Source organism: Gavia stellata, chromosome 2 (genome assembly GCF_030936135.1).
Source record: "Gavia stellata isolate bGavSte3 chromosome 2, bGavSte3.hap2, whole genome shotgun sequence".
NCBI lineage: Eukaryota > Metazoa > Chordata > Aves > Gaviiformes > Gaviidae > Gavia > Gavia stellata.
Window position 1 is genome coordinate 43,102,876 of NC_082595.1, and position 26,283 is coordinate 43,129,158.

Sequence of the window (26,283 nt, forward strand, 5' to 3'; positions counted from 1 at the left end):
TGCCGCCACAGGCCCCTCCTCCCCTGCCCGCCCCGCCCGCCGCACACATGTGCCTGCACCCAGCGGCGGGGCGCGCCGTCGGGGCGGGCGGGCGACGCCGCCTCCCCGGCACCGCGCACCGCGACAGCAGCCCACCGCACCAGCACCGCGTCGTGCCGCGCCGCGCCGGGCATCCCTCGGGCGCGGAGAGCCGGGGGCCGCGCTGACGCCGCTGCGCGCCATGGCCGTCGCCTACCTGCTGGGCAACGGCTCCGCGCCCCTCCTCGCCGGCGCCCTGGAGGTCCCCTTCGCCGCCAACGCCTCCGCCTCCTGCCGCCCCGCCGCGCCGCCCTGCGCGGCCGCGCCGCCGGGCGCCTGGGGCAACGCCTCGGCGGCGGCGGTCGCGGGCTGGAACCGCTCCGAGCCCTGCGGCGGCGCCAACGGCAGCGCGGGCGGCGGCGGACCCTGTGCGCCCGCGGGCGGCGGCCCCTCCGTGGTCACGGCCATCGCCATCATGGCCCTTTACTCTGTGGTCTGCGTCGTGGGGCTTTTCGGCAACTTCTTGGTCATGTATGTCATCGTCAGGTGAGTGCTGCCCTGCCCCGCCCCGCCCTGCCTTGCCTGCCCTGCCCTGCTTCGCAGCCCCCGGTCGCTGCCGTCGGGGCGGACGCCCCGCCGCGGGGAGCCAGGCTGCGGGCCGGCGTCCCGACCGGGGATGCTGCGGTCCCTTTCCGGCAGGCAGCGCGCAAAGGGCCGCACGGGGGGTGCGGAGGGGCTCCTGCCCCCGCGGGGAAGGGAAGGAGGCTTTTGAGAAAGTGCCGGCGCGGGTGATCGGTGAAGAGAAACTTGCGGTGGGGCCGTGAGGACCGGCCGGGCCGGGCGGTCCGTCAGAAACCGCTGCGGGTCCGGGGATGCTCTACGGACCCTCCGTGCTGCAGCACCACTGCGATCTGCTGTGGCCAACGAGGCCTGAATCCCGCACCTGTCCGCTGAGGAGGGAGGATTTAAAGGGACTTTAGCCACTGCCTGCGAGCGTGTGCGGGTACAGGGTCGCACACGGACACCCGGCACACATCCGTGCGTCTTTCCCCCCACGTCTCCCAAACGCACAAGCAGAATGTAAATGGCATCGCGGCTAAACGCTTCTCTCCGCCCCGGTTGATAGATCCTCTGCCTCAAGTCTTGATGTATGTGTTTATATTAATATACATTTATATATATACACACATATATATGCATTTATGTATATATACATACATGCGCATACTCGTATATAAATACGCCAGGATCGCGGCCGCTATCCGTAATCCCGGCTTCCCGGCTGTGCTGCAGCACTTCGCAACTTTCTCGCCCGCAAGCCCACCCGGGCTTTCACAGGTCACTCCCAAGCGTGTCGTTCACGCACGAGAAATCCCGTGCCCGCAAAGCGGCGGGAAGCGGGTGAGAGCGAGATCAAACGCGCTCCTTTGCCCGCCGGCGAGCGGGGCGGGCGGCTTCCGTGGGGGAACACTGCCACCTCCCGGGAGCGGCGGGGCGGGACGGCAGCGGGGCGGCGGGACGCGACAGGACGGGGCTGACCGAGCTCCGCTTCCTTCGTGGCTGCTCGTCGTTTCCAAATGAAGCATCCGCTGAGCCCCGCAGAGCCCAGCGGGCGCTGCTGCGGGGGGTGCCCCCGGGGCGCGCTCGCCCCCAGCCGGGGCAGCCCCAGCACCTCCAGTTTCCCCAGGTCTAGAAAGCGTCCCTTTTCCCTTCGAACACCATGTTTCCCAAGGAGTCGGGGCAGCGGCCGTCGGGCATGGGTGCCGCGGCCGCGGGGAGCTGGCAGGCGGCAGCAGGGCTTGGCGCCCTGCGGGGCTTGCAGCCCAGCGGCAGCGGGGTGGCTTCACGGTGGGTGCAGCGCTGACGGCGCTAGCTGTGGAAAGCCGGGGGTGAGGACAGCAGTCAGGGTAGGGTGCTGCGGCACAGCGGGGGATGATTCCTTCGGCACGCGTTGGGGATGTCACTGCAAAGCCTGTGCAGCTCATAGACCTAATGGGAACACAAGTAATAGGCGTCAGTGGTTCAAGCTATACCGGTTCAACCGCAGAGTGGTTTTAACTATACTTCAGAGGCTGCATCTGAAATGCGCAGAGCGGGGGAGATGATAGATTCTCTTCTGCCCCATGGTTTTGGTCAGTCCGAGACCCAAGCTATCTATGTGAAGATGCAGCTGCAGCAAGGCTTCTAAACAGGAGCATGACGGTAATCGACTGAGCAGTGTTGAATGCATTCCTCTGGGAGAAAAAGCAGATGCACAATATAACGGAGCCAGGACAGCTGTCAGCAGAGAAATATGCCACAGGTTGGCCCTGGGATTATATATTTATACTGGACATAACCCATACTAGGTTCATATTTCTTACATTAATTAATTGAATTACACTTGCACCACAAAGCCAAATTGAATGAGGCACTTGCATTTAGATTTCTATCTAAAGAGAACATCTTTCCCTAAGATTACAGCTTAAAAAAAAAAAAAAGCCAGAAGCAATAGGAGAAAGCAAAAATGTTTTTTTTTCATTTTACAGAAGAAAACACAAATAAATTACATGGCTTCCAAAACCATCCAGGAATTCTATGGCAAAGGCAGGACTGAACCCAGGTTTCCTGTGCAAGAACAGCTTTTGATATGACAGAATTCCTTCCCAATTAATATCATGCAGCTGTTCACCAATTTGGGATGAAAAAGAGTTTACATGTTAATGGTTGAATAGGATCTGTGGTTTAAGCAGCACAAAAATGCATTTGCTTTCTGTGCTTCTGTATAGGTTTAGTATATCTGGACAGTAATAGGGAACTTTTTGATTTATTTCCTGTTGCAAGCTATACTAACATGACAGTATTCCCAATCATATAATATGCATATATGAAATGGTGAGCATACATGCTATAGGCTCACCTGCATGTATCCTTGGATCCAGCTACAGACAAGAGGCAAACCTTTCACTGGATTGAATTTGGCATCATATAAAGCTGCCCTTCTTTGTCTACCTTTCACACCACGCCTGCTCAGGAAGAACAAAACATTGAAGTTGGTATTAATTTTGAGAAGAATTAAGACTACTAGAAATAAGATTTTAAAGTGATATTGGTACCTGGTTTGCCTTGAAAATATTAGGAGTTAGGGAGTAGGTGCTCAGATATTTGAAACTCCGTCCCTACTCACACAGTGAAAGCAACAGTGACTTCATATTCAGTGTGCTGCATGCTGATAGCACATGCTTGGCTTCTTTAGAATTTTTTTAAAAATTATTATAGTATTATTCTTACAAACATTATTATTCTTACAACTTTTCCGCATGAAGCAGATTCATGGGTTTGGAGCCAGAGCCATGCAAGTGCTTGCCTGGTGTGGAACTGTCCACAATGCCACCCTGTTATCCCAGCTGGGGCAAACAGGGGTCAGAAAGCAGACGTGTCCAACAAGGAGTTAGAAATGTATTGTCATTATCAATACGAAAATCAGGCTCTTCATGCAAAGCAGGTCCATGGATTTCCAATTTATATGCTTGTTACTTTATAAGTAATGCATTTTCATCCACCCTGCTCATTCTCCCAAATGGTTCCTGTTCAGCTGAATACTGTCATCGTTGAATTAATATTTATGTGTTATATTTGTAGTGTGTGAGGCTGAACCCCATGTTACTAACACTGAGCTGTTTCCTTTGTCACGTACAAAAAAATGCCTTCTGAGTGACAGCAGTAATAGAGAGGTTTTACTGCCAGCCATGAATTTCCTGTAATCTGAAAAATCTGTAGATAATTTTTTTATCTGTTTTCCTCATGTGCTTTGTGTAAGTGTAAATTACTAATGTGAACACAGTGTTGTTATGGGTATGTCAACAGCAAATGCTACTTCCAGCTGCTGCAGAGTACAAGAGAGTGTACAATTAGTGCCATGTGGTATTGACTGAATTTACACAATAATCTATAAGTTTTTCCAGCTTTCTCATCAAGTCAGTGGGATATTAGTCACGCATTCGAGTGGGAAGAAGAATATGCCCTGTGGTTAAGGCAATATGCTAGAAAGCTGTAATACATCCTAGATGAGAATCTTCAGCATCGCTGGTCTGCAGGAGAGGAATAGCTCTCGGTGGCCCCAGTCCTCCACGATGCCAAGTGCCCTGAGAGGACTGTAATTCCACCAACAGCCACTAAAGTCACTCAAGTCAAGAGTAATTCCTTAATTGCTTTGCTATTAATTTTGTCATATATCATAAACAAAGGGGCCTCAGGTTCTTCGTGATCCTTCGCAGGAGGAAAGAAATGTCTTGTTTCGTTAGAGTAAATGATTACTCGGCTTAAAAAAAAAAATCGTAACAGGGAAAGAGGTCCTCTCTGAAATGAAGAGATTTCTTTCTACATTTCTCAAAACAGCCTCTTAATAGTGTTTTGAAAAAAAGAGCTGTGACTGAAACATCATCTAATCTGGAAAGACTATGCAGTACTGCAAGCTCTGGTTACTTCAGCTTGGCTCACCCACACTTCAGGAACACTGCTTTACTAAGTAGAATGGAATTTGGGGTGAAATTTCAGTTGTAGAAAGAATTGATATCACCGGAAGAATAAATATTTTCACACATGTACGCAGAAAGGGAAGAGTGAGTGGTTTGGAAAGAGGTCATAACATGAAGCAGAGAGAGTCTGTTTAGAGAAATAAACTGAAAATGATCCCAAGCTTGGAAGTGGCTGAAGTGAAGCAAGTTTTTCTAAAAAACAGGAGTTCTTCTTTGCAAGGTGACATGGAATTATGGATGCAGCATGAAAGAAGGCCTACAGCATCTCTTGTAGCAGCATAGATCAGGGAATTTCGAAACTAAGAAATGCATAAAATTCATTCTTTTCTTTCCTGTCCACAACTGTGTGAACTTCTCTGCATTTGGATGGCATTGCATGTGCAACTGTGTGTCCTGCCTGTTCCACTGTCTGCAAAGAAAAGGTTCCACCTTCTTGCTAAGAGCTGTGGGCTAAAGCGAGAGCAGCCTTGACCAGTCATGTCAATTATGAATTTATACTGCTCACCAGCACAAGCCAGAGAAGATCTGGGGGCAGAACTGAGGGAGTCAGTTTGGGCAGGAACAGCACAGAAGCTGAATTAAATGAGCAGCGTAGTGAGGGGTCACCCTCAGCATCCTGCATTACAGAAAGGCAGGTCTCCCTGTTTGCACAGTTTGTGATAGACATGTACCAGTCTCTGCTAGTGGGTAAATTTTTTATTAGCAAGCTGCTCCCCTCCCTCCCCCAAGATCAAGGGAAGCAGAGAGATAAAACAGCATGTGTACCTTTGTATTCTCTTTTTAAAAAAAATTATATTGGTATGGCCATGGTCAAAATGTGGCCCAAAATACATTAGCCTGCAACCTGAGGGAGCAGGGGCGACTGTGGGATGACCGTGCAGCAGCAGTCGGCTCTGCAGCCCCACACTCGTCTCCAGACCCTGTGCCACCTTGTGCCCTGTGCCTGGCCCTGGTCGCGGTGAGCTCTCGCCCGTGGGACAGCACGCCTGCCCCAGGAGGGCAGACCCCCCTGCTCTGCTAGTGGCTACCACCAGGCGCTTCTGGGCAGAAAACATCCCCTCTCACGCAATTTCTCTTGAAAAAGCTGTTTTGATCCCACTGTATTTTTCCTGGGGTATCATTTTTGTAATGGCTCCCATGAAAAAGAATGTTAAACACTTCCTGATTTTTTTGTAATTTCCTCATAAAAATGAGTCAAATTGTACCAACTTTTCTTGGCATCAGTAAAATTAGAAAATATTGCAAGCACATATTTTTTCTATTATGTAATTATTAGCAAGCTAATGACTAATGAGCTAATTAGCTAACATAATCCTGAAGTACTGCTTCATTTCTACTTACAGTATATTTTCAAATCATCAGGCATAGCTTTTGCTGAACACTGTTGATAAGCTTTTATAATTTTTCTGGATCAAAAAGTGACACATTTACAAAAAACTCAAACATAACATGATGTAAGTCCAAATGTCACAGAATTGTAGTCTAGCTTACTAACCTCGTTTCCAACCATAGCCAGCAGCTGGTGTTTAGTCAAAGAGCAGAAGAAATAGGGGCATCACTGTGTGAGAATCCTTCTAACAGTCTGTTAGACTGCAGAGAGACTTTCTGAGCTGCAGTTTGCATCAGCATTTATTCGGTAGCTTTTTGTGGACATTTCTAACATGCAGCAGTCCCAAAAAAAACAGAATCAAAAATAAGGTTGGAAACAAAAGGTCACAAATATTACCACTTCTAAACAAAGCTGCTTTGAAACAAATATTCTATAAAGTAAAATTTCAGAATTCTGGAACATTTTTAAAGATTCTAAGTTAGTTATTTTTAAGCTTAGGTGTTTTAAGATGAATGTTGTAGAGATCCTGATTAACAGACATTTTCAAAAAGTTACTTATTTTCATTATGATTCCAAGTGAAAACAAGTTTTCAATCCTTAATGATTCTCTTTGAAATACAAATCCACTCATTATAACTGTATTTTTTAAAAAGCTGAAAGCAACTATTTTCTGAATTGCTGTGGTTAGGCTGATCTCAGGCGAAGTTCTTTTTATAACCATCTGTGCCTTCTTTGGTTTATACAATAAGTTTGGGTTTATGGTATTGTAAGTGGGGATGCTATCATTATCTTTCAAAGCCACTGCTCCCTTTTGGAAGTTGGCTTTTAATGGTGTTCACTAGCAAGGAGTTCCACAGCTCAGCCCAGCTGCTTTAAGAAGCATTCTCATTCATCCGTTTAATGTTAAACACTCCTAAATTTTATTTATATTTTCCTTTGAATTTACATGATGAAAAAAGGTAGGGATGACAGACCATAGCTAATCAAATAACTGCGAAAGACATGAAATAGCATATTTTTTCCACTTTCTTACTGAGAAGTGTTCAATTATCAGCTGTAAGATCTTGTATCTCAGATCAGGAATAAAACTTCAAAACAAAAATGTTTGTGTAAAATGGAGCATCTCCTCCTCGTTGTGTTGTACGGAGCAATCCCAGCTGAGAGAAGTCTCTTTCTTAAGGGAGAACAGGGAGCAGCAGTTAGGGTATCTTTTCCTGTTTTCCCCCTTGCACAGTGCTAACCTCCAGCCCTGGGGTGTGGTGCCTCTGTAGAAGAATTATCCAAGAAGCCATTTACCCAAATCCTTCTCATAAGGTGATGGTCTCAGTACCTCCCTCAGAGCCCCAGTTTCAGACACAATCTCATCCTTGTCACATGGAGACTAAATCCATGGTTTACTTTTGATCCAGTCTTCTCAGAACACATAATCATGCTCCTTCTTTCTGTCATGCCTGCCTCCACCATCGCCTGCTTTCCCCTTTCCCCCCGTCACAGGCAAGTCTTCCTCCGCATTTATTCTCTCTCCAGTCCCTTTGTCTCACCTCTGTCACTCCTTTCCAGATCGCACTCGACAGCTTCACTAGAAGATCCCAATCTCTTGTGTGTGAGAAACCATACCTTGTATGCTTAAGCATTACTTTGATCTGTACAGTCTACAGGGTTGCCTCAAACCCCGTGCTACCTCCCTGATACCCTCTGACCAGGGGGGTTACCACTGCTGTTCCCCATCACACCTTCGAGGATCTCACATCTACTAGCGGTAAGACTGACTGTCTTCAAAGGCTTCCCTGCCAGCTTCCTGGCCAAGCACAGAATGTTTCATGTGCGCTCCTCCCCGGAGGTGATCAGTCTACAAATCAGGAGGAGGGAACCAGCACCTGGAAACAAGAGAAGATAGCTGTTAACTTGTCCCCTCTAGAAAAATGTCACCACAGTTATCATAGATGTAGTCGGTGGTTTTACTCTCAATCACGCTTCCCTGAAGGCAGAGGGGAGAAAGTTAAGCTGAAGACACTGACAGTTTTCCTTTCCATGTCTTCCTAGCAAAGCAAAAATTTCAGCAATAAGCACCCACTGCTGGATAATGGCAATATATTGGAGATAGCCTTTTTAGCACCATTGATTTCTTTCAGAAAGATGTGGTACACAATAACTGCAAAAGCAACAGCCTTTACTGGAGACCCATATAGGCCTCAGCACCAGGCAAAGAGAGGCTCAGCTAAAGGTGGTTTAACAAACAGGCCAGATTAAGTCCTGGAACAATTGGCAGATAATTTTTTTCCCCCCATTTAACTAGGCTGGAAGGGAAGGAAGTGTACCAGCAGTTGACTGTTTGGGCATTGGAGCATACATATTACTGTCATTTGTTTTTTATTGTTAAGTAGCTTTTTATGGTGTCTGGGAAAAGAAAAAGAAATGAGGGTAATAGGAGTTGTAAGACATTGCAACATCTTAAATGTTTGTGTGGCAAGTTGATACGAATGTATCTATAAAGACCTGTTCTTGGCTGGTTCCCCTCTCCTTTTTGGAAAAAGAAAGAATGCATCACATCAGCTCTATTTTGTATGTATTTCTGCTAGGATATTTTGCATGTACATGTAATTAAAAAAAACATGAAAATAATACAAGAGAAATAATAAAATAGTTACCTGTTATTTTGGAGTGCAGTTTGTGTGCTCTGTCCAAAGTAATCTTCTTGCTCATTAATCCTCTCAGTCAGACATCAGGGGAAAGGACCAGCCTTCCTCCCCAACATAGCTATTTTTCCCAACGAAATAAGCTTGTTTTGTTTTCTCTGGGAAGGGTCTAACTCACTAATTCAAACTAAATAGCAGAAAGAGGACCTCTATATGATGCCTTTCAGCAGAAAAAAAAGGAGGAAGAGCCATAAAGAAAGCAACAAGTGACTTTTAGCCCAAAGTCCAGTACAGGATTTTAATTAATTGAAAACAGGGTGAGTCAGATGCCCTTCCAACTCTCTTGGTGCCACATCATTCCCAAAAAGTCCTGCACAGGAGTCTGAAGAAAGTTGACTCTGCCTAAATAGCTTTCATTTAGCTCTCCCAAAGCTGACGTCTGAGAGAAGTCGCTAGTTGGTTCTGAGTACAGGAGAAACAGCCCTGAGCCGATGTGCCTCCACAAGAAGTGGTGTGCTCTGCCTGCTTCTCCTGCCTGGGCCCTGTAAGCAAATGCTGGTGGATCTGCATATGCCTTGAGACAGCCCCGGATGCAAGGAAAGGACAAGCTGGGAAGTCAAAGGTGTTAGCAAGATAACCCGAGGGAAGTAAACTTCGGTGAAATTCCGGATTAATTTTGTTTGTGCTGTGGAGGAGAATAAAGTGGAAAAGGAACCTGGCAGTGGGAAAACAAAGTATTAGGTAGAAAAGAGGTAGCAACTGAAGCAACTACAGTCCAGCGGTTATCTGCCCTACGTTCAGATCCACATTCGGCATATAAATTCAAACTCCTTCAGAAAACGGACATCGCCTTACTGGTGTGTGAGGAAGTGAGGGAAAGGCTACTCCAGCATAATACATGCTGAGGCCTTGCTGCGTTCCCCACTGAGTATGTCAAATAACTAGGCATTGCTATTTTAGATCTAATACACCCCCTTAGCATGTCGTGCCTTGACACCTGAAGTGATGCTTGGGATTTGTATGTTTTTTCATCTCTCTAAATAAACCACCATCACCGGTCACAGCAGTGACTGGCTAGCACTGTGTTGGGAGTCAGGATGCAAGGCTTTAACAGGAGGAAACAACCACTGCCTCTGTCTTTCTTAAAGGCAGTAAAATCTTGTTCCCTTTCCAAGTTCAGCTTTTACCCCCAAACTCAGGATCAGTGCAGCAAGTAAGTGAATGTGCCTGCAAATTGCACAATTTTATTGTAACTAAGTGTGAGCATTTTCTGCTATAACATTGTACCTGCTGGAGGGGTTTTTTTCCATTTGTTGCTTGTTTGTTTTCCCTGAGGGCTTATGATTTTTAAATTACATCCTTGTATATGATCTCTTCAGAAGAACATAAATCAAAAGGATGAGTATGTTGTTAACCATAGTATGGCACTTCCGAACTGGATGCCCTGACCGCATAATAACGTGTAAGGGTTGTACACAAATTTATAGTGCTTGTACCCAGAGCTTGAATTTAATGGCTTAAGGCATAAGCATTCTGACGTATCCCTGAATAGAAAAATCAAGGCTAAATCTTCAAACTGATTAAGTCATACACTCTCAGACAGGTAGGTTAAGCTCAACCAGAATATATATGACTTAAAAACTTTAATAGGTAACAGTCTGCCACAGCGCACGTCACAACTGAGGCTGAAATGCACTATGGGTCTTCCACTCTATGCAGAACCACTACCATGAAAATAAAGAAAAAGAACAATGAGATAGGATGGTCATCAGTTAAGTCTATCATTTGAGACCCTTTAGCTCAAAGGTACTTTGCAGGATATGGCCTAGCTGAGAGACATCATTTCAGTGTCAAACATACCAATTGCATTGGCAGACAGAAGAAATTCGGGGGGGGGTGGGGGGGGTGGGGAGGGAGAAGGTCCCTAGACCATCCTGAATGTGACATGACCTTTGTCAAATCTGTAAGGGCTCAAGGAAAAATGAAAGTACCTGATACCTCAGGAAAGCATGCAAAAAATCGCTCTTTCCTACTGTTTCTGAATTGCATATACAAGATGCACCAGAACAGCCATAGAAATAAATGTTCATTTAAATTGGTTCAACTAGGCATACTTCACATGTTTTAATCTTCCCACCCAAAGAGACCTCAACTAATCTAATGTATGCACATAATGATTCTTCATTTGTTTAACAAGTCATTTATGCAAGAAGAACATGAATTTGAAACACTAACCTAATCTCCTCCAGCATCAACAAGACTTATGTCAGGTTGTCTGTATGCAAGACCTAATTGCTGGCTGTTGTTTCTTTCAGCAGCCAAACCATTTTCATGAACGACTGCTTTCTGCAATGAATCTCCTGTAATTAAGCCAGTTTTTCATATATTTTGCACTGAACTTAAATATGGATCAGTTGAAGCAGGCTTTGTCTCCAAATGAGCGTTCTATGGACAAAAGCTTGCATGCCTTTGTGTTGCTGAAAGTAGTTATTACCAATCTATCATCGGCCAGCCCATTTCCTAAGTGCAAAAGACTGTTTCTGCTTTTCTCCTCACTGTTTCTGTTCAGGTAGGAGCAGTTTTCAAATTAATTTGTAATGGTATGTATTACTATATTCATTTGGCTAAATGTGGACCCCCTCTCTGCCTTCTTTGCACTAGTCTAGAGGTGCAACAACCCTATAAAACTGATCTGGTACAGAAGGGCTGAAGGGTCTAGAGGAGGGTATAGTTCAACAATCCACGCAGATGTAAACGGCTTGCCCAAGAAGCGGTAGGGACAAGACTCGGGTGGCAGTATACCAACTGTGTCTGTTTGGCTTAGATGAGGTGTGATGCAAACTAAAAATTTCATTGTTTTTTAAAAAAATACATGGTCTTCATGTTATTTGTTCTTTACTTTTGAGCCATTAAGACTTAAAAGAAAAGACTCTTCAAAAAATTTTGGAGGTGGTAAAGGTGGAGACTAAAGAATTGAAGTAGGCAGGCCAGAAACAGAACTGTGGCACATGCCTTGCAGAAAAGAGAGAGGCACAAGCGTGCCCACATCTCTTTTGTCACATGTCTGTGAGGTGGAAGAGAAGGTGCTCGTGGGTCGTGCTCAAGATGCTGTTACACTTTGTGCAACGGAGCCGGGGGTATCTCTAGGTTAGTTTGGTGAACCTTTTATTTGGTTTGCAAACTACAAATGGCCCATAGGCTGCCAGTTGAAGAGGTCATTTCAAGACTTTCTATTTCTTCTGGAGTGCTAGGAACTTACTGACTATCTGAGTAGGATTCTCTAGATTTTCTGTATTGCTTTCTCTTATTCCAAGCAAATCCCAGTTGAGTGTACCTCTACAGCTCAGATCTTCAAACTTCAAGTATATTTTAAAGCTGTGCTGGTTTGAAGATAAAGGCAAGGCTCAGTTTGCCCTACAGAATTAGACAGACATAAAATGTATTTTTACTGTTGTAAATCTGATCTATCATCTCCTACTACTAAAAAAAACCCCTGTTTCATAAACGTAGATATTTTATGATACAAAACCTGCACTGAGGAGATAGAAAAGACATACTAGTGGGTGTCAGTATTATAATGAGCATAATTGATTTGAATATGTATTGAGCTAAATAGTCACCAAAAAAATTGAGTCATCATGTTGCTCCATTTGTCTTTCATTGCAGAGCTGTGAAAATAAAAGTAATGTTGCCTGAAGCCAACTTCTGTCTTCACTTGCAACCTTGCTTGTTGTCATGCAAAATTTAATATACTTAGTATTTCAGATGCTGAAATTTCAATATAGTATAAATACCAGCATTCAGATTTTCATAGGTTTGCATTTAAGATTTTTTCTTTACACATCTGTTCATTTTTCAATTTTGTAGTGGCCTTGAATGAAAGTGTGAAAACAGTATCAGTTAAGAGATTGCATTTATACACACAATGCTTCTGGTATTATAAGTCATACAGATATCCTGTGACTTTAATTACATATAAAATCCGGTCCCTCTGAAGTATAGAAATCTCATCACATACACCTCTATGGCTGGATGATGGAAATGTTTGTGCTGCTTGTTCAAATAGGTAGTCTGATACATTAGCAAAAGTTATAATAACAGATACAATCAAGGCTTTGAAGAGCTCCTTTACTGTTACTTTTCATGCTGTTAAAATTACTTTTTGTGAATTACTTCAGTATTTATTTGTTCTTACCAAAAAAAAAATCCTGGGGACACTGATAATCTGCTTATTTGGAAAAATATGTGTTTAACAGAATGTACCTTTCAGAAATAAGCCCTTTCTAAAATCTTGAAATATTCAGTACAGAGAAACACCCAAATCCCATAGAATTCACTGAAAAGAATATTGTGACTTTCAATAGGCTTTTGTTGATTAGGCAATTGTGGAGGCAAATACTTTCTATCATCACCACAAAAGCTCTGCTTCCTTTCTTTGTAAGAGCAGGGTGATTAGAAATATAAAGATTACAGAGTACATCAGGCAAAATCCTTCATTAATAGCCTATAGAGCCCATTAAACAAAATAAGTAGAAGAACTTTTAAGCTTAAACTGACAATGAAAGCAAGATAGCAAAACTGAAAAATGTGTAGCATTTAAGTGGGATAAGGCCCATACCAGTCCCAATGAAGAAGCTTGATTCCATTTTTTCAGAGCTTTTCTCTGCCCATCCTCTGGCATGCTAACCTGAGAGTCACTTACTTACATACTGGATGATGTGTTTGGTTTTTTGCTGTTTTAAGCATTCCCTGTAAATCATCAGAATAGCTTTAATTGCTGATTAAAAAATCATTATCATCTGATGTTGTGCTCTCCAGACAGAACTGTGCCAGAATAGCGTGTGAGCAGCATACCTAAGCGTGATTTCTTGTCTAGCCATAAAGGTAGGACAATCACTTCAGAGCTGAGTAGGGATAGGCAGCCTGGGTGAGGGCACAGGATCCTCATCACCTTTCCTCGTCTGTGCAGAATTGAGAGCCACCGCCCCTCTGCTGCTGTTGCTGCCTGAGTGGATCAGACTGGAGCAAGCTGGATATGTCTGCTCATAACGCAATCAAACCTCCAGGTTAGCTCTCTGGACACAACCTTAGCTAGCCCTGGATCTGTTGTCAGAGCTATGGAAAAGACACTCATTATTGATAAACGAGAGGAGACATTGCAAAAGGAGGGCTTAGTACAGCATTTTCATTCTGGGTAATAGTAAAATCAATATAAAAACATTGCTATTTTCATTCTCCATGCAAGATTCTCCAGCAAATTGCCCAGAAAATATTTTCTCCTCCCTCCAAACTGTTTTTAGAGCTGCAGCTTATTGTGTACCTCTCCCACACTGCAATCCTGTACATTTTTTCTACATAATTCCCAGCAGAGAGAGACATGGATGCTTGCAGCATCTCCCTCTTCCTAAGTCAGTGTTACAATCTGTTGGAGTTGTCCTGTAAGAAAAGTTTTTGGGGTACTTTCAGAACATAGGTTCTATTTAAATCTTGGAAGTATTGTACTCAGATCATACTTTCTCAAGACAGCAATCAAGAAAGAGCTTGGATCTACTTGAAAATATTTTTTTAAAAAACACCCTAAATTGAAATTAGGGTTGTTAGTGGCTCCTCATGCACAGTGCTAGGAAACGAGAGAACAAAGCCAGTGCAAACTTCTTCAGATGTTCATCATAAAAGCTATTTAGATGCATTCAGCAGGAGGTCAGCATTTCTCCAGATCCTACCAAAAAAGTTCCAAATGTGTGTTCCCTACACAGCCCTGTCACTGTTTTTTTGCAGTTGACTCATGTTCTGAAGAAATCAAAGTCAGAGAGAAAAAACCCATGAAATACTGTATTTTACACTTTGTCTTCCTCGGCAGGTTGCCTGAAAGATCTTTTTAAATGGCCTATTCCTCTTGCAAACCACTCCGTAAATTGTAAAATGTTTGATCAAACACTGTACTTGTTGCTTTGCAGAAACAGAAGGGAGTTTTATCAAAAGAGCAAGCCATCTGACCCCCTGAGAGGCAGGCAGCCACAGTGCCTAGCAACCTCGGCAGCAAGCAAGACAGCAGGGCGGCATAGCCAGGAACATTACTTAGAGTGAAACAGTCATTGTACCGCTGCAAAAGTATAGCATCCTCATAAACAGTGGATCTCAATTGCTGCTCAGCTGACACAAGGGCTAGAAACTGTAAAGGGCTCTTCACAAAAGTTGATGAAACTACAGAGGAATTTGGACTCTACGTTTAGCAATGCAAATACAAATTAAAACATGAAAAGCCCCGTCTGCTTGGCTGTGATTGAAGTGTGACATATTCAGAATTCAGAAAGTGGGTTTTGGGAAGTTAGTGGCACAGACTTAGCAAGAGGGAGGTGCAAAGGAGTTTGAAGACTGTTCTGCTGAAATAGGTGCCGTGGAGCAGAGCATGCATTCCTCAAGGAACAGGGTGGCAGCATCCACTTTGGGTGGTGGTTCTATTGATACGCTAGATGCATCTGGTTAATAGCACCTGTCTTCTCATTTAGTTGGAAGAACCATCTGTCCAACTTTATAGGACGTTGAGATTAGTTAAGCAATGTAATAACTGTCATTACAAATTATTTTAGAATTCTGTAATTATAAACAACTGAGAAAGTCTTAAAAGCCTGAATTTTTAGACACAGTGGATGTGATAATTGCACTAATCTTTTAGGTACTTATTCCTTAAGGAATAATATCATTACTACTCCACAACCTACAAATTAGTTCCCCATTTCTATAGACCACAGTTCTGATACGTGATGTGACATCAGCAAATACAGAAAAGCTATCCATTCAATACAGTCTCCAATATGTACAAATACAATTTTTAAAAATTATTTCTCAGTTCTTTAGTATTCATAATGTTGTTTCTTCTCTGTGTATCCTTTCTCTCTGCACAAGTTAAATTAATCTTTTCTTTCTTACACCATTTAACTAATGTCTCACTGAACTGGAAACATTATCGTAGATAAACCATAGCAAGGTCATTTGGTTAAAAGCAGAAAATATGATCCTTGGATAGTATCTAGCACATTATTTCACAGGAGTTTCTTATACATGCTGCACTGGACTCAGTTTTGTTTAACATTGTCAATTGTGGTCATTCACGTGCTTTGCTGATTTTTTTCTAGGTACACAAAAATGAAGACTGCCACCAATATCTATATTTTCAATCTTGCTTTGGCAGATGCCCTAGCAACAAGTACTCTGCCATTCCAGAGTGTGAATTACTTGATGGGAACATGGCCATTTGGTACAATCCTTTGTAAGATCGTTATATCCATAGACTACTACAACATGTTCACCAGTATCTTTACACTCTGCACCATGAGTGTGGATCGCTACGTAGCTGTTTGCCACCCAGTTAAGGCCCTTGATTTCCGTACCCCCAGAAATGCAAAAATTGTCAATGTCTGCAACTGGATTCTTTCTTCTGCCATTGGCCTGCCAGTTATGTTCATGGCAACTACTAAATACAGGCATGGTAAGTCTGGCTTTCATTCCTAAATTGAGTATTTCAATGTTTAAACTCCTTTCTGCATTGTTTCACTTTATTGCAGAGGCGTTGGATTAACTTTTGACCTCCAACCTGTATAAAGCAGGTGTCAGTGCAAATGGACCACTTCAACAGTTTCACATCTGGCTGTAGTTGACTGGACACAGCACTGCACATGTTCTGTCTTTTACAACAGGCAGCTCCAGCTCCTTCTGTGGATCCTGCCCCACACAGTTACTGTAGTGTTTGGAAGAGCATCTGTGCCTGCCTGCCTTCAGCTGTGGGGCGGTTATGCACTCTCCTATAGCACAGAAGCCTGTGCTTTACCGAGGATATTCCCATGGAAGTTGGCAGTCATAGATCTTTTGTAGCTAGTCTGGCAGGACATGATACAGAGCAGAAAGCACGTTCTGGATCACTGGTGCTCAAAGACCTTCCATGAAGGGACAGCATCTCAACATAAATCCAAACCCTCCATTGTGCAGTTAACAAGTGTCACCCTCTTCCCCACTGCCCTGAAATGCTCAAACTCTCAGCAGAGATGGTGGTTAAACCATCTCTTTTTTTTGCCAGGTTTTATACTGAAAGTGAAAATGAGTCAAAGTTTAAGCATTTATGACAATTCAACTCTTTTTCTTGACCAATATACGTGCAATTGCAAGCCATAAAATGCAAAAGAGAACGCATTACTTCAGTTTTGGTTTTGTAACTGATGCTTCATACATGTTTTGCAGCACTGTGTCCTATCAACTTTTGTGCCAATGACAGGTCACAGATTGCTTCATTTTAGCTGTTTACTTAGCAAATCTTCATGCATTTGCCTATGATATTTAACAAAACAGGTTTAAAGATAAGCAAATGAAAAACTGACCCACTTGTTCTTCTCTGCTGTTTGCTTTTTCCTCTAGGCTCCATTGACTGCACACTTACGTTCTCCCACCCTGCTTGGTACTGGGAGAACCTCCTGAAAATCTGTGTGTTTATCTTTGCCTTCATCATGCCAGTCCTGATCATTACCGTGTGCTATGGGCTGATGATTTTACGCCTAAAGAGCGTTCGCATGTTATCCGGCTCCAAAGAGAAGGACAGGAACCTGCGGAGAATCACAAGGATGGTGCTTGTAGTGGTGGCGGTGTTTATCGTCTGCTGGACTCCCATCCACATTTATGTCATCATTAAAGCCCTGGTCAACATCCCAGAAACTACTTTCCAGACTGTCTCCTGGCACTTCTGTATTGCTCTAGGATATACAAATAGCTGCCTTAATCCAGTCCTTTATGCATTTCTAGATGAGAATTTCAAAAGGTGTTTCAGAGAGTTCTGCATCCCCACTTCCTCAACCATTGAGCAGCAAAACTCCACCCGAGTCCGACAAAACACTCGTGACCATGCTTCCACTGCCAACACTGTGGACAGGACTAACCATCAGGTATGACTAGCAGTGGAGATGTCATCTCTGGATCCAGGCCTCCCGCTTGGAGATGACATGTATTCTGAAGTTACAGTTTATACTGATTTGTAGGTATTCGAAGGTCTAAACACCTTCAAGGTTATATTTGAAACTGGTGTATGCATACACAGAGCCCCCAGTCCTGCATGGTGCTAGTTGTTCGGTCCTCCAGTTGATGCTCAGAAGCTGAGGGCTTTCAGAGGTACCTTGTATGACTGGGTCCAGCATGCATGCATATACACAGCACCAAAACAGTGTTCCATTTGCAGGATGTTTACAACAGGTGACTGCTTTAGAACTGGCTGGAGAATATCACAGATTTCTCTATTCATACTCCTTGTCTGCTGAGGGAGACAGGAGTGGGACAGAATATATATCTCTCTTCGTCTCCCATTGCAACAGTGAATAATACAGAGAAGCAACCGTGCTTGTACAGTTTTGGTTGATGTACAAAGAAGGCCTACCTGGCCTTGTTTGTTCTGGAAGACGTGCAAGAAGTAGGCAAAGGCTTGTCTACATGCAGTTCTGGTATCAGATAATTATCTGTTTTGGCTAGGGTGGGTTTTGAGATATATATACACACATCCAAATATATATGCACACATGTTAGAATAGAATAGAATAATTCAGTTGGAAGTGACCTACAATGACCATCTAGTCCAACTGTTAAGGAGTATTGTGCCATTTTGCCATTTAAGGTATATTGAGAATATACCTTTTCCATGTAGAAAAAGCCTTTGAGAAGCAGGGATTTTATGGCACAGCGGATACCAAGAGAAATAGAAATTTTTTTTATTCCGGTTATTTTTGCTTAGCTTTTGCAAAGAAGCTGTTCTGTTACATGTTCAACATCCATGTTCCTGTGATTAGTCCTGAGAATTTCCAGTCCACATCCCTCAGTTAACATCAAGCAAAACATGAAGGCAAATCTTAACGTTCATGAAAGTAACTCATGTACCTCACAAGCACTAGAAAAATTTGAGTCATCTCTGTAATTCATTAAAATGAAGAATAAAAGGCACAAGCCTACTTCATTCCTTGCCATATCACCTTTCAGCAATATACTTAGGTCGCTCCTGCACCAGTTTCTCACTGCTGCCACTTCAGCCGCAAGCTAGCTGCCTCCTCCAGGTGCAGAAGTCAATAGCTTCTTGTGAAAGCAGTCGCATACCTGTCACTCAGCTGCTGCCAGAAAGTCCGTGTCAGAACATTACCACCTCCAAACAGACAAAACAGTCATTGCACCAGAAAAGAGGAGGGAGCAGGCTGAAGGGAGAAGGGGAAGTTTTGTTAAGCATCTGCAGCTGGTGTTGTAGTTCACCAGCATCTGATTCATACATGCCAAACTGTGGCCTGTGAAACCAGTTAGCACCTGCTCAGTCTTACACACACTTTGGTGGCAGAGCAGAACTGCCAAACTTGGCATGGGTGCATACATATATGTATGTATGTATGTATATATGTGTAGTATTTACTAGGTGTACCAAAAATTTATTAGATGGATTCAGCTGTTAATAATGTATTTGGAACCCTCAATGGAGTCAATTTTGTGCCTGTGTCTGACAACAGGATTGTATCTATATCTAGTACAATTCCAGCTTTTTACAGTGCAGTGTGTATGCACAGATTTTCTACATTTAGTTATGCTGCTTTATATTATTTTTAGGAGAGCTGTAGCCTTCTAAACTTCTACCCTTAGCAAAGATTGATGTGGTACTTACTGCCCAGAGGCTGAGTGAAATAAAGTCTATTCCCTGGGCACTGAGCAAACACAGAATAGATGATCCTTCCCACAAAGGTCTTTCAACCTACACCAACAAGGGAGAGAGCCAGCTGATACAGGAATAGACCAAGCAAGTGAAGTGAGTTGTATAGTGGCAATAAGGAGGAAGCTGGTCTCATAGCTGGGTTCTTGGTTGGTTGGTTGTTTTTTTCCATTTAGGGAATAGTGATGGAAGAGACAAAGCATATGTAAAGAAAAGTGAAGGGAAAGACACTGAAGGGGAAGGGAGGTGAGAAAAAGAGTGTAGAGGAGAAAGGGGAACATCAGGAGTGAGGTCAGAGTGAGGCAGTAAGGGAGGAAACCGAAGCAAAGAGCCAATATGCAGGGAACAAAAACAGTGTATGCAGAACTGTAACAAATTGTGTGATTACCCGGCTTTGACTACTTCTGTAGCTCTTCCTAGCAACTAGCTAGCAGTTTTCTCCAGGGCCAGGGAGAAGACAATACTTGGAAGCGCATGTCCTCATAGAAGTGTGGATAGGTCTCTTTGCATGGTCTGGTATTTGAAAGAATTTGAAGTGGCCATAAACGGGCCCAATTTCACTTCCCCCACCACCACCCCTGCAGTCCTTGCTTTGGCAGCTGCTGCTGCTGCCGTTGGTTTATTTCTGCTAGATGTGCTCACTGGATGCTGACCTGGGCCTTCGCACTGCTGCGCTCCCTGGAGTACAGCACACCAGCTATCGGGTGCAGTCTTTCTCACTCTCCACAAACTCTATAGAATACATTCACACCAAGCCATGTTCAAACTTCAATATTAAACTTAATTTTTTTTTTCTCCAGCAAACATTTCTGTAAGAGACAACATTTTTGTTGTCTGCTACTATCAGAATGACAGACAAGGATGTAGGACTAATCTACACTAAAAAGGTTCTCTGGTATAGTACTTACAAGTGTAGAATCTAGTATTTTTTTATTATGATTTTTTAAACAGAGAAAGCTCTAGGGTGAATGCAGCTTTTGCTCTCAGAAAAGAAAGAAAAAAAATAAAGAAAAAACCCCAAATAAACCACTGTTTGCTTGAACAGTGAGCTTTTGTAAATTCTATTGACAGGGCATCCTTTTCACAGGTAAGTGCTTTCTGTACAAGAAAGTCTAGCTAGTATATCTGTATTGACCTAAGTATACTGAGAAGCTCTTTCTTGTATAGACGATGCCTTGGAGAGCATTTAGTACGAATTCTAATTGCAAGGCTGTGTAGTACTGGGCACAGTTCAAGTCATTTTTGAAGAAATAGATGCTCTACAAGTACAAGTTGCCTTTTTGCCAAGTGAGAATTCTTTACTCCTGCTAAAGTTAATGAGCACTGCAAGCACTCAATCACTCAACAGCTTAGGGCTTCACATTCTTAAAGCACTTAAAAATAAGTATTCATTGGTGGAAGGAACAACTGTGTTTTCTATCAGTGCAAAAGCAGTAACAGGAAATATCACAAATATTCATATTATTCTGAGTTAAGATACCAGCCTTTGGCCTACTCTGTGGTCTTTGGCATTACCAAAAATATCTAGATTAAGAGTTTGATTATTGTTTTATCAGCGTTTACAAAAAGTGGAACAAGTTCAAAACTCTTCCAGAAACGCAGCTTCTTTCAAATGCATGGAGTAGCATTTGATCCATAACACTGATAGTGTGAGCATTTATAAAAATAGCACATGCTCAGTGGAGCAACATAGTTCTGAGGGAGAAAAGACAGTGGCTAATCAGGCATGCAAAAACTGGAAGTGTTGTAAGACTGAGATGTTTCACATCTGTGGGGGGTGTATCCTGTGTTACACTCAACTAACTCTGCAGTAAAATGCGTAGGTTACATTTGTTCCAAAGTGAGCATGAAGTCTTGGCTCACTTTAATTTTCAAGGAGGCATATGCCATCTTTTAAGTGCATTTGCATAAAGAGTTAAAACGACAGTAGGAGTGATGGAACCCTGGAAAAATTACTTGCAAAGCAGAACTGCTTACTTTGAACTTTTCTCTGTATGACCCAATATTGGTAGGTAATGGTAATAAAGGACCAAATACTAGGTTTTGCAAATGACTGAATTTTTTTTTTTTTTATGTCATTGACATTAACCTGATTCATAACAAAGATCTTGATGAATATTTTGAAATAGCTTTTATTTCAGATGCACAGAGACTCTCTGCATTAATTTATCTCCTAGATTAAAAAAAGGTTTGAATATATTTTAAAATTCATTGATAATACTTTTTTCCTGAAATGTATATTTTCCAAATACCTTTCATTTTTGTTAATATCTGTCTGTTAATAACAAAAAAATCCTAAATACTCAGAAAAAATGGATTATTAATAATTATAGAAATCTGAGAAATCAAATTTGTTTCAGTGACTTAGTTTCTTTGTGACCCATTTAAGTTTTTATAGCAGCCCCAACTGAACATATCCAAGCAACTAAGCAAATTATGTATAGGCACATTTTCAGGACTATTTAGTCATCCTATATGACTGGTTTTTGTATTTTTAGCTTCTGATTCTTTCTCCTTAACCACTGGGGTGTCTAAATGCCATAATGGAAGCGGCAAATCCTCCTCATATGCTGAAAAAGATGCCTCAGATATGTTCAGTAACCAGAAGCTCTGGTCTTTGTGCTCAGACCTGAAAGCTTTGCCCTTATGGCTTGGATTGACAGCCACATGTAGAAATGTAAAGGATATTGGGAGTAAAGAAAAAATATTTTTAAGCTGAAACAAGGAAAAATTGAAAACTAGTTTCACTTTGATTAAATAAATGAAGAAAGTACTTCCTTACATTTTAATTTTCCCAGTGCTATATGACAGATGATACAAACAAATATGGGGAATGCTGGTGAGTCCTATGCAGAACCATGACAAAAGCTGGGCAGATTCTGTAACTCCAAAAGTTGGCAGATTCACATCTACCTGTTTTAATAGAGAATGGCCTTTCTGTGTGTTTTTAGAAAATGGACATATCTCCTTTGTAAATAATACTGTGTTTCAATAATAATTATAAAGTATTGATTTCCTATAAAGCTCATTTCTAGCAAGATAATGACATCTATGAATTGATTGTCTAAATTCAATAGATCCTTAAAACTGGGCTTTCTTTTGTAGCTGATTTGCACTGACATGCACCCTTTGTGAATCTTTTAGGTAGCAGAGAAAACAGAGTGTGTTTGTCAGATTATTTCATGAAAGAAAACAAGAATAAGCTATGCTATGAGGACCAGAACTAATTATATGGCTTCTAAGGTTGCCTGTGTTTGTGGCATTCCTTAAACTGTGAATTAGAATAAACAGGGAACAAAACAATCCAATGTTTTCCTTAATAAATTAGAAAAAGTTCATTGGTAAAAAAATACAAAAGAAATGCTGCTATTTTATCTAGTCGATAAAGGTAAGTGAAGATGGACTTCAAAATTCATTTCTGGATCTAGGCTTCTCCAAAAGACAGGGACATTCGCATTTAGGATCAGGTCAGTTTCTGTCCAAAAGGAGCTGAGGAGAAATATTCCCAATACAGAATAAAGAAAATCCCTAAATATAGCATGTTAAATTGAAGAAGCATTTGAGTAATGTTGTGGCCTTGGAGAAATTTATCTCCAAATCGGAAGTCCTAATAGCCTCCACGCTGCTGAAAGTGCTTGGAAAGCAATCCAGTTAGAAAATGCACCTTGTTCTCCCTGCCCCAAAACCCTTAGGCATGTGCTGTTATTTTCACAGGAACATGCTCCCTCTCTTGTCTCAGTCAGGCTTCATCTGTAACTCTACTTTCCATACTGTAAACCCTTTATTCGCAGTGTCTCCCACCCTGTTTTCAACAGGGTTCTAGTGCTGCAGGGCAACATTTGCTGGGCAGTGAAAAGGGTTGCAAACTTTCAGGACGTGCTGGGCAGTAAGCAGATTTTCTTGATGAAAACATCTTTTGCATCTGATTTGTAGCAGATTTTCTTGATGAAAACATCTGTAGTGCTATTGTCCCTGTATGCAAATGGGACTTAATGTGGATACTGTGGACACACACGGCTGAGAGGTTGTTGTGTTTGCTTGCTGGTGTAACTCCATCTCACATGGAATTTAAACTAAACTTTAACTGCAAATGCAGAAGTTAGACAATGTACTGATGTGAGCACAGGAGGTATCATCTAAAACACTAACTCCCCTGCAATTGCTACAAAAAGAATGCAGAGAGGGAGTGAAATCCTTCCATACTCATGAAATTCATAGAGGGTTTCCCTCTAGAGGGAGAACAACTGGCATGATATGAAATATATTCTAATGCTAATTCAAATTTCAGATCTACTAACATTTCTTTGTCTTTAAAGGTCAGACATGAAACTTTTCTGTGATCATTCCCTCTGCCTTTGTTGCTTTATTGCAAAGGCATAGTCTTGCCTTACTGCTTGGGCTACCTGTTTAGCTTTATACGGAAAGACAGTAGCTGCAACTGATAAGTAAATTCCTCTTAAAAAAAAAAAAAACCACACATGCAAACACACACACAAACTTGTGGGTGGGAAGAAATCAAGTAATTGTTCATTGTATTTGCAATTTCTTTCCTTTCAGTTGGAACTTCAAGAAGCTGAAACTACTCCACTGCCGTGACAGGGTCTCCTGCCGCATAGCTCTCAAAGCAGTTACACACCAGTGCCACAGTGTGTCTGGGCAGTATGCTATGGGAATGTGTAGGATACACTTTCCCTCAAAAAAATACCACAGAGGAAAGTGCCTGCTTTTCCAGTCTGTCAAAAATTGCTTCTGCAGCACTTCTACATTGCACATAACAGAAGCATGAAACCTAACAGCAAGCAGACCCAAGAGATATGGGGGCTTGCCAGGCTCCAGTGTTCGAAACAGTCGTGTTTACCAGGAATACATACATTAGACTTAAACAAAGCTACTGTACCTGTAGCGTTCTGACATGCTCTTGACAAGTTACAGTGGTGTTAAACAGGTTGGAAGCAAAAATTCAAAGGCTAGACAACTGTAGTTTGAAAAATGAAGGTGAGCTTTTAATAATGGGAAATAATGGGAAATGGAGTTGTAATACTGTTGGGTACTCAATTTATTCTTAAAATTTATTTGTAGAGGTGTTTTCTGTGCAGGTTATTTGTGTGCTGAAGTCTCACAAGATCATCTAGAACAACACATTTGCAGTTCAAGAGGCCTTCTCTTACAAGGATTGCATGTTCCACAATTTCAAAGAGAAAATATTTCTTTCAGTGCTCATTTAAGAAAAAAAACAACCTCCAAGCTTCAACTTCTGCTTCTGTTTCTCACATAAAAAAAACAGACTTTAAAATCAAAACAATGAGCTATCACTTCTTCTAAAAGAGATGAGTAAACGGAAGTATTCCATGTCGTTATTGACTGTTGAATGATCCCCAAACCAGCATAGACTTTATTAACATAAATTCCAACGTGAATAGAAATCTAGTGATAAGCCTGTCAGAGCTAGCACAGGCTGATGATGACTTCTCTTTCAACTAGTTTCTCAAATTTCAACTGCCCTGTCAGCAATGTTTCAAATTTGTAAGTCATTGATAGTCTCTATGTGGAGAGCTTGGAGCAGTTATTGCATTAGACCTTTTAAAAAAAAAAATTCCATTTTGCTAGAAATCTATTTTTTTCTTAACCAAACCCATAATATGTTTGCTTTTCTAACTAACATAATACAGTCTGCATCTCCATTTTGTATTAGCTGCTAAAACATATTAAGATTCATGAAAGAAACATTGTACTGAAGTAAATGCCACCTTAGCTGTTTTCTAGTATAAAAAATAGAAATATCCATGTAGATAATTTGTGGTGCAATGGTATTTTCTAGCCATTGTTTGTTACTTGCTTTGTAAATAAATCATCAGTAGTTAATGAGGGGAAAATGTACTTGGATGAATTTAAGTGTATTCTAAAATACAACTCTATGGAACAGGGTTTTTTTCCTTTTTTATTTCTGCAGCCAAAATGTATGTCTTATTTTCATTGTTAAACTCTATGTAAAAATACGCTTTTAATGTGAAATTGTTTGTTTCTGCCATGGACTGCCTAATAAAGATTGAAGGCCAAATCCTTGCAAGTTGTAAATTAAAGAATGTTTGAGTTTCATCAGTGTGGTGCAGCTAAATATGTAGCCCTTTATACCAGCAGAATATGAAACTAGATATAGCAGAAGTGCCTTAATTTTTTTTCCCTTTTCTGTTGAAAATTCCACTGTGCTATTATAGAGGTTTAATATTTAATTTTGCATTAGTTTAGTGGGATCTCCTCATAGTGGTCTTTAAAGTTTAAACCAATCTTATCAGCATCCTAAGAGGTTTTGCATCGAATTTTTAAACAGCATAAGATAGGCACTCAGAAGAATTTGACATATTGTTTTGCACTGCACAGCAGTATTATTTAGATAACAAGAAGAACATAGAATACACCAGATATGCAAATGGACTGGCGTCATACAACATCATTACTATCTGATGGATTCTGAGTAGTCTGCCATGCTCACATACGACAACCGCACAAAACTGAAATATATTGAATGACCATTTGAAAAGTCTTAACTGATAAATCAGAAATATGTTTAATTAAACCTAAAATCATAGTTTCATGACTACTCAAAAGTTCATCAGCTTTCACAGAATTTACATAATGAATTGAAACCATTATTTCTTCTGTATTTAGAATGGAATGAAGCTCACAGGTAAAATACTGTGACTTGCCAACCGACAGCCTATAGGTTTCTATAGTCCAATAATTAATTGAGCAACCTGACTGTAAATATTTTTAGCAGTAGTGATGTTGTAGCCTCGATGGTCTAAGGATATGAGGAAGCAACTTTTATTAGCAGAGCATTAGCAAAAATAAGTAAAATGTCTTGTTTTTTTCCAGAAGGCATGAATGTTCATTGGGAGTGCTTTGCAATAAGTAGCATATTGTTACACAACTTCTGTATCTTTATTGTAAACCTTCAATAAAAAGGTTTGTGTTTCTTGTACATTTGCAACATACTGTATTCAAATACATGTTGATTAACATGTTATGCCATATATTAATAGCTTAGCTTTAAAAAATGCTATGCAA

General features: G+C 41.7%; 1 protein-coding gene across 2 annotated transcripts; it reads left to right on the top strand.

The window, feature by feature from the left end:
* Nucleotides 1–220: 220 nt before the first annotated feature.
* OPRM1 (opioid receptor mu 1) lies at nt 221–24,330 on the top strand. 2 transcript variants are annotated; one of them, XM_059835940.1, is made up of 4 exons: nt 221–564; nt 15,638–15,990; nt 16,911–17,431; nt 24,298–24,330. In XM_059835940.1, the coding sequence occupies exons 1-4, from the start codon at nt 221–223 to the stop codon at nt 24,328–24,330; spliced, it is 1,251 nt and encodes a 416-aa protein (XP_059691923.1). The 2 variants fall into 2 exon arrangements, with proteins under 2 accessions (XP_059691923.1, XP_059691922.1); XM_059835939.1 differs by lacking the exon at nt 24,298–24,330 and adding an exon at nt 23,776–23,814.
* The last annotated feature ends 1,953 nt before the right edge of the window (nt 24,331–26,283 follow it).